The sequence below is a fragment of the Nuphar pumila genome, chromosome 7 (genome assembly GCF_984573655.1).
Source record: "Nuphar pumila chromosome 7, dmNupPumi1.hap1.1, whole genome shotgun sequence".
In the NCBI taxonomy this organism is placed as follows: domain Eukaryota; kingdom Viridiplantae; phylum Streptophyta; class Magnoliopsida; order Nymphaeales; family Nymphaeaceae; genus Nuphar; species Nuphar pumila.
The window spans coordinates 24900470-24910161 of NC_143255.1; the positions used below are offsets into that span (position 1 = coordinate 24900470).

At 38.7% G+C, this 9692-nt stretch overlaps 1 protein-coding gene across 1 annotated transcript in view; it reads right to left on the bottom strand.

The window, feature by feature from the left end:
- The window catches only part of LOC149831572 (GRF-interacting factor 1-like), a 47973-nt gene extending 45934 nt beyond the window's left edge, over positions 1 to 2039 (bottom strand). Inside the window, exon 1 of the mRNA XM_090013982.1 lies at positions 1838 to 2039. Within this exon, the coding sequence (XP_089870108.1) occupies positions 1838 to 1918 (81 nt within the window). The 5' untranslated portion in view covers positions 1919 to 2039. The remainder of the gene's footprint in view (positions 1 to 1837) is intronic.
- Positions 2040 to 9692: the final 7653 nt, after the last annotated feature.

The following is a 9692-nucleotide window of genomic DNA, read 5'->3' on the forward strand; positions in this document are numbered from 1 at the left end:
AAGACTAGATTTGCATACAAAATACAGTCACAGCACCCATAACACTCAAGATACATCACCATTAAACTATCCAATCAGGCAATAAACTAGTTTTAAAAACTTAATGATTCTTGGCTATATTGAATAAATGAATAGTCAAAAAACCACAACATAATCGTCACATATTAAAAAGATGCCAGAAAAAGAAGCAGAGCAAGAAGGTAACTCACCCCAATCACCATTTATATGTACTAAGGATACAACTTACACTTATTTAAGAATTGCAAATAATTATTGTATAGAGATGAGTGAATTATTTTCCACTTTAGATTGATGAATGCTGAACAAGTAGCAAAAAAAGATACTGAAAGCTGACTGTGCATGCTTAAACATGCAGTGAGGGATCATGGATTCATGATACATAAACCAAATATGCAAGTGAAACACTAAATGTGTTCAAAACATATAATCAATTTCATTGGCCAATCTCATCACAAAATTTCAGAAACATTGTGTCAGAAAAAAAGGGGGGTGTGGGAGAACAGCTTGAGGAACACATCAAGGTAAGTACATAAGTACATTTAAGGCCACTAAACACTGCATCACTAATTACATCAGCCAACTTTATATTTTAGTACATACTACATACAACCATAAAAAAAATAATCAGAATTATCTTCATAAAAACTAACAAATAATAGAAGGCAATCTAGTTAGTACATACTTGGATAACTTGAATGGAAGTACACAAGAAAGCCTCACCAAAAATCTTTGCAACCATCATTGTATGCACATCATGACAAGTACAAAAGAACCCTTATTCAAATGAACTTTGCAAGAACCATCACATGCTCATCCATGGCAAAGACAGATTGCCACATGGAACTGAGCAACCACCTAAATAAGCAAAAACAGCCTATTTCGTGGTAAGTAACATAAGAATTTAAATGCCCAAAATAGTATTTCTCTCTCAGTGGCATCAAAAGAGAAAGCACAATTAAAATGACAATTTGCCAAGAAAATCAAATCCAACTAATTTTAACTACCATAACTCACGTGAACAACCAATGAAGGCCATATATAATGGCATGCATAGTTCTAATGCAAGACAACCCCAAATATCCGATTGCCAGCATTGGGAGTGGATTAAATCACATAGATGCATTAGAAAAGGACAGACATCAACATGACGTAAGATAAATCCAGAAGTAACACAGACAGTAGAATCAAAAGTAACCAACTGCATTAAAAAATACTCTAAGATCAAGAATGAAAGATTCATCCAATAGCATTAACAGGGAGAACAAACAATAAACAAGAATCATCACTGTCAAATAAATTTGTATTTCAAAAACTGTGACGGGATGACTACAGACAGGGAAAGCAAAGAAAAATTTGAAAATTTTTGAAACATTCATAACAATCAATAACGCATCATACCAAAATAAACCCCGTACCCCAGAAGAAAGAGGCATCAAGATTCAGTATGAACCAAGCCATAAAAACCACGAATCAACTTCATTTCGCCCAAAACAAAGGTTTCCAAGAATACCAACACAGAGAAAAAACTCAAGATCCCTTTACCGCCACTACACGGTCACGCCATCATAAAAAATCCCTCTTTTGAATCACATAGAACACAAAACAATTAAAAGACGCACAACGCAAACCCCCCCGCATAACCAAATCCGTGACAGCAAAACCCTAACGTATGACAACAACATGCAGACAAAAGAATAACAAAACCCCACATCAGAAAGCCCTAACCCGCACCTTATCCGCATCAAAATCCAACATTTCCAGAAAATGAGGAATAGAAAAAGAAGAGAGAGAGAGAGAGAGGAATAGAAAAATCGACCTTTTGAATGACATCAGTGGTGATATTTTGTGAAGAGTATGCCCCCATCATGGGTTGCATTTGCATAAGATGTTGCTGCATTTTCTCCAACCTCTCTCTCTCTCTCTCTCTCTCTCTCTCTTAGTTCACATTACACAGAGCAGACCCTCTGTAGCAATCCGTGGCTTTGCGTTTTCACTTGCATTAACAGACACTAACAGATGTTTTTTCAACACCTCTCTCTATATATATACCATCTTAGTCACGTGTACTGTGCAGTATCCGTTCAAATTTCCAAAACGCAACACCCACAAAACCTACGGCCTAAATCTTCGATCACATGTCTGTCGGTCTCTCTCTCTCTCTCTCTCTTCAGTTGGTCCCCAATAAACCATCTCCTTCTGCCTCTTTTTTGTCCAAACACCCATGTTTCCCTTTCATCTTCACTACTCATTCAATGGAAGTGTGGTCATATGAGGAAATGTGGGACCCACGTTTTAGAACTACATGTGAATTTCATTGGTGATATTGACCGTTCATCTCTAAAATGGACGGTGGGAGATGAGTTTTAGTGTCGGCGTCTACTGTGTTTAGATTGGACTCTTTAGCGTGTTGATTGTGTTTTTTATTGTTGTTATTATTTGGGTTGCGGACTTGTATTTGGTTTCCTTGGTTGGAAACATGGTGTCGATGGGTCCATGCTCACCTAGTGGTGACTTGGACAAGTTTGTGCCTGTGATCTGAAAAATATGTGGGTGGTCCTATTTTGGTGGTGTTTGTAGTTGGACTTAATTTTAATGTCGTTTTCTTGAGGGTAGTATGGTTGTTGGTTCCAACTATTGGATGCTTGCCATAGTATGTAAAATGTCCCCTAGTTGCATACACATAAATGTGTTTTGGTGGTTATGATTTTAGGTTTAATTGTGCACATTTAATCTATGATTCAATGTTGTCTCATGAGGGTAATCTTATCTAGTAGGGGGGACTTGTGAATGTCACCAAGCTGAAGGAACGTCAGAAGTTCAAAACCCATGGATGCTTGTCTTCTGCCCTTTTGTTTCGTTCCAGTGTAAAGGAAAGGCTTACATGGGAATGGACATTTAATTCCAAAAAACATGCTAGCTTAGCCTTTTCATGTGCAAGGAAAGTATGAAAGGATTTACACATAAAAAAGTCGTAGGTGGTGAAAAAAAATTAAAGTTCACCTGTGTCATGATTAATGATTGTTTCATTCATAGAAGGAAAGAATTGCATCAGTTCAGCACTTTCCCATGAAAATTGCACTTTCCCATGAAAATTGCATGACTGCATCAAGTTAAGCTCAAGTTGTTTGGACTATCAAGAGGGCAATTCTACGTAAGAAAAAAAAAAGAGAACCAAGTCAACTTGGTTGCCAAGCAAGCAAGTTTGACTACTTTGAATTTTAAAAAGAAAGCTACACAGGGGAGAGACGTCCAGCCTTGTGGACCCCCTTGTAAGTCATATGATGTAAATAATAGTACATCATATGGTTACCTAACTTAAAGCATATAGAGAAAAAAAATAAGTATATGCTTAAGAAAATTTAGAAAAAGGAAAAAAGAAGGAGGTAGAAGATCTAAATCAAGGGCTGAGATTAAATCTGAAATCCTTGAAGTAGTTTAGAGTCTATAAAAGAGAAAGAGGGGCTCATGCCCCCACTAATTGGCCATTTTAGAACCTTTTCCTTTTTTCTCTATCTCTCTCTACTTTTTTCTTTCTCCTCCTTTTTTCTGAGATTTTCCTCTTTCACACCACAAAGAAGACTTTAGTACACATTAAAGGGGGTTGAGCATCGGGTAGCAACCACCACACGAAGAAGAGAAGGCGAAACGAGTAGAGAAACCGATTTTTGGCAAGTAGAGTCATTTTTTTTTCAAAAAAAAGTAAGAGGTTTTATTATTTACGCGTAGATCAAAACTCATATGCATGAGTTTATTCTGATTCTAAATATATAAACCCTGCATCAAACCTCTCATGTGAGAATTCATAGTCGAATTTATCATATTTAGAGTAGAGATGCTTTTCGGATCGAAAATCCTCTCAAAAATTGATTTCTACTCAATCGGTCTTTAGGAAATTTTAAGTAAATTTGAGTTTTGTACACATATGCTTGTATACACTCTGAATCAGATATGTACACATGCATATATGTGTGAGACAAGACTCTGATCTAAAGTCTTAGCGGAAAAAAAAAAGAATAAATATGTACATGTCATTGCATTGTATCTGAATATGGGCAAAATCGGGCATAACTAATTAGCCCATATTTGAGGCATGAAAACCCTTCATGGATCCAAAAATATGTTAATTAAGTAGGGGCTGATCAGATTTTCTAGTAGGAGTCAGTTCAGCCCCTAGAAAAAATAAAGTTGATTAAATTGCCTAAGATTTTATGCCAATTATGTATGCTAGATTTCTCATAAACAAATTTGCTTTTCAAATGCAATAAGAAGAAATGTAATCAATTTCTTTGTGTAAAATCAGTTAGTGTGTTTACTTTAATTCTTTCATCCATGTTATATGCTATTAACATAGAAAAATTAAAAATATGTCATGTTGTTGTGGAAAAACTATATATATATATATATATATATAATTAAGAAAAATACTAAAAACTTTTCTAAGGAAATAGTTTTTAGGAAGACAGATCAATTTTTCAATTTAATGACTATGGAAATGGGATTTGTCTGTAAAAAAAATATGTATTGTTATGATTTAAGAATTTTGAAATAGTGTATAAAGTGTTGTTATTGAGAATTTATGAAAATTTCAATCAGGTGACATATTTTTACTTATCTGAATGCATGTTGCTCGTTATTTCATAATTCCAGCCTAACATTCGTTCAATAAATCATTCATATCTCCCTCATCTGGAGAAATTTTTATGAAAGGTTTGTTGTGTTGGAAGACTAACAAAATTTCATACAATCTATAAAAAACTTGGGCTTTGTTCCCAGAATAAACACAAAAACTATGACCGTCGGAACAAATGAATACAAGCGAATACTAAACTAGTTGTATCTTCCTCATACAGAGAAATTTTTATAAATGGTTTATTGCATTGGAAAGCTGACAAAATTTCCTACAATCTGTCAAAAATTTAGCTCTGTCTATAAAATATACGGGATTTTGTGGTAGTCATAATAATAAGCCAATTTAGGGGTCTAATGCCTAACCGGCTAAGGACTGGGTTAGCAATGTATGTGATACCTTGCCGGTATTCAAAACTATTTTTATGTAAAATGAATGGTACTGCATGTATAATTCCATATTGATTGTATACCGGTATTGGGTGTCCAATTAGAGACACAATTTTAATATGGTGCTTGTGGCACAAATGACTTGCATTGCAATTTGATATTGAAGTGAATAAAATGTGCCTGAAATATGAATGTTTTTGGATGCATTTAGTTATTTATGAGCATTGCCTATTGATGAATGAATGCTTAAGCCAAAAAAAAATTATGCAATGATACATGATTGATTAAGTTTGCATTTTTAAGAATATGCATTCATGGGCCTGAAAGAGGCCGAATCCTTAAATTAGATTCATAGTGTATGTTGCATGAAACTAATGAATTAAAAAGGCTAATCATGTGACAATAAAATATGATGCTTACAAGAAGAGGGTAAGCGATATGTTTGGCTTCATAGATAATATTTTTTAGCATATAAGGTTGCTCCTCCTCAACTACAAACATACGGAAAGCCTCCGTAATAGACTACAACATAGATGGTAAGATAGTCATGAGTGAAAATTTGATGTATCAGGATGACGGTGATGAAAACGCTTTCTCGATACGCTTATCGCTCACCTATTGGACTGGTGAAAGGTTCTCGATTATATGTTAATGTCATATTTTTTAGAATAATCTCATATATTTTAACTTTTGTAGGTTAATCTCATATATTTTTTAGTTATTTTAGTTATGTAATAAGTTTCTTAGTATAGTTTAACTGTTTTTGGTTAATCTCATATATTTTTCAGTTATATAATAAGTTCTTAGTTACTTTTACATGTTAATCTCATATTTTTTAGTACTTATTTGAGATTTTCTATTTCTTATTGGTTGTTATTTCATCAATAAAGCATTTCTTTATTTATTTGTATTTTTAGATATTTTTTATAAATTTTTTTTAAGTTTTAAATTTTTTTTGAGGCTTACGCCTCTCCTCGGTTTTTGGTGGAGTGCCTCACTATGCCTCAACGCTTTTCACAACACTGCTAAGGGCCTAAACTGGTCCTGAAATAGTCGAATTGGTCCAAAACATGTACAAAGCCCATAAACCCTTAAGCCTGAATAAAAAAATTGATGTTCCTTTATTGATTCATAAAAACATGGTCTCTACATTTAGAAACCGGTGAAAAACCAATAAGAACTGATCAAAAACAACTCTGAACTGGTCCCAAAATGCCTAGTATCGGTCACTGAATCTGTTCATATCCTTTATAGGTTTAAATAGTATATAGACCTTATTTTGGACCTGATCTGATTCAATCCCAATCTAGATCCAGTTTCAATGGATCCCAAGTTGGATCCTCCTATGCAAATTCAGTCTAGATCTAGACCCATTTTTTATTGGGTCCCAGGTTGGATCCCACTATCTAGATCTGATCTGGATCCAAAACCCAATCCAAATCGGATCACAAGTTGGATCTTACGATTGAAACCCAATCCAAACATGATCTAGGTCAGATCTGTCTGCCGACCCTAATCGCAGGCGGCTACCACTGCCACCTTTGCAGGAAGGCAACAACAACTACAACCTTACAAGTGGTGGTGCACGAGCCTTCTTCTTCCTCATCATCGTCGGACATCCCAAAGATCGAACACGAGTTCGGCAAGGGAAAAAGAAGACTGAAAAAAAAAAACTTGGCGGGCATTCGAAAGTGTGCACTAACACACCCACACACGCAATGACTACGAGGTGTGGGCCCATAACCCAATGTTGGCATTCTTAAAATAGAACTAGAATGCAAAAGCAAGAATATATATCGGTAGATGCTATGGATGAAACGAGTGTTAGTGCAGGTGCGCAATGTTCTCCTCAATCTATCGACACTTATGATGAACTCAAGTTGTCAAGTCGATGGTGAGCAAGACCCTGGACCCAAATGAGAGAAAGATGATACCTTGGTTTTATTCATCAAGCAACCATGCCTCAATTTATAGTGGGAGGAGAGTAGGGGGTTACATACATGACATTCATGTATGTGAACCCTTCACATGCCATATTGAATGTGAACTCTTTACATTCATGTAACTCCCTTCCCATTAACTCCTCACTAAAACTTTCATTAGTGCCTTGTTTCAAACCGGTCAGTCAGGGTTGGACCCAATCTAAAACGACCCACAGATCATGGTATATGTTTATTTCATTATTACAGCATCCCATAGAAGTCTTTGCATTTTGATATATCGTCTATTCCCAAAAAAAAAAATCACCATTACAAGCGAGAATAAAAGAACCAAGGAAAGTGATTGCAAGGGTTTGTACTTGTGCCATTAGAACCATTTTTTAGTCCAAAGCATTTTTGAAAATGACTGGGAAAATTGACCGATTCAGAATAGAACCAAACTGGTTAATTTTCTATCGGAAGATGGCCCGTGTCATTAAACAATAAAAAACAATGAAAGACAGGACGTGACTCGTTCTGGCTGGACTACATACATATCTTGCTTTAGACTTTAGACTTTAAACTTTGAATACCTTTGAATAGCACTAACCTCTTCTTTTTAAAGTATCTGTAGGTGTTTATGGAATTCTTTAAGCTTTCTTACTGACAAATCAGCTGGTTTAGCTTCAAGTGCAAGCGGAACAATTGCAACAGCGACTGCAACGACAACAATTGACACAACCATTGCTGTTGCAGCCACCATGACAACTACATACATGACTCTAGTTTGCAACCAAAATTGAAGTCTGCAGCTAGGTGGATGGGACTGTGCTCAATTATCTACAGGAACCATAAAAAAGAAGCTCACTCTTCACATGCCAAGATTATCGGGTTCGAAAGGCGTAAATTCGGTTCAAGTGCATATCTGGTCAGAAAAAAAAAAGTTTAAAAAGCACAAAATGAGTTGCTAAACTCGTCATGCAGTCTATACCGAAGTTGCGAGAAACACAGAGGGCTTTGTGTTGGATTTTTTGGGTCAGACCATTGACCTGGGCACATTAAGGGTCTTGGCTTTTCAGTTTTGGGGGGTTACAAAACAGTTATGAGATCTCTGTCCATGTGTCATAACCACCTATTGTGAGCCTCCCACCATATCCCACTATAAACAGGAGACCTACCATAAAGAACTACATACGTGATATCGAATTCTCTCGCTGGGTTCAACGGTCCTGCTCCCGTCTAGACATTGTGACCTGGGCTCATTGAGGGTGTCGATTGGCTGAGGAGAACGTCAACCACCCACCTCCACTAAAACCTTGTTCGGATAGTCATGGCTGCTTCCGGTAAGTAGCACTTTCCGATTCATTTAAGCTGACATTGGATTATGGGCTACACTGCGCTTCCGTTGCGCACTTTTTGGGTATGGGTGTGCTGGCGTCTATGCGGCACTCGCCAAAAAAATTATGTTGGTCATCATCTCTTCTCCCTCTCTGGATTCTCGTTCGAAGTTTGGGAAGTCGGTGGCCAAGGGGGAGGTGTTGACTGGCGACCCCCGGCCTGCGGGTCGGCAGTTGTCATTGTCCAAGCCCCACATTGGCTGGTGGTGGTCACCACCAGCGAGTAGGGTTGTAAAAAACTGGGACTCTCCCAGGTGATCGGAGCCCCCCGCAAGGTGCCCCAAAGGCAGGGTTAGGCCCTGCCGGAGGGTGGTTGGCCGCCTATGGCAGGTCATCGTCAACAGCTACCTGAGGCGAGCCGCCGGTGGCAGCCGCAAGTGGCTGTCGTTGGCTATGGTTGTAAACAGCCACAACCAGCCTCCTATTGGCTATTCCGTCGTCAGCAAATGGCAGAGGATGACGATGGTTGGCCCATGAGGCTGGTCATCGCCAACGTTGCTTGAGGCTGTCTGCCGGTGGCAATCGCTGGACCTTGGTGGAGACTGTGGTTGTAAAAGCCATAGTCTCTCCTTTGTTGGGCCTTCTGGTCAGCTGCCGTCGCCGGTGGATTACGGACGCCGATGATGGGTGGATGCAAGAGGTGGGGGTCAGAACCCTGTTATATATATATATATATATAACTCGTGGGGAGGGGAGAGTCAGGTTTCACTGTAGAACTGTAGCTACAGTGAAACCCGATCCGAACCTGAACCCGTTTATGAGATTTCGGGGGTGAATTGGGTTTGTGCCCATCTCAGGGGGACCCGATCCAAACCCGAACTCATTTTTTGGGGGTTCCAGGTCGATCAGGTTTGCGCCCGTCCCGAGGGGGACCCGATTCGGGCCCAGACACATTAATGGGTTTTCAAGTGGATCAAGTATGCACTCGACCCGACAAGACCCAATCCGGACTCGTTTCTGGGAGGATCAAGTTTGCACCCAACCCGTTGGGACCTGGTTCGGGGCCGAACCCATTAATGGGTTTTTAGGTGGATCGGGGTTGTGCCCAACCAAACGGACCCGATCCAGGAACCAGATCCATTTTGGGGAGTAGGATGGATTGGATTTAAGCCTGAACTATTGGACCCAGACCCTGTATGTGGGTTATGGGTGGATTCGGTCAGAACCAAACCCTGTGAACCCAGTCTAGGACCCATATGGTTTTCCAGTGGACCTTGTCAATCCTTGACCCATTTGGAACCGATCCTAGACCCAGACCTAGTATATGGGCTCTGTGTGGACCGGGTCTAAGTTTGACCGGAGGAACCTGATATCCGATTAAACGGGGTCTTGGTCCGAT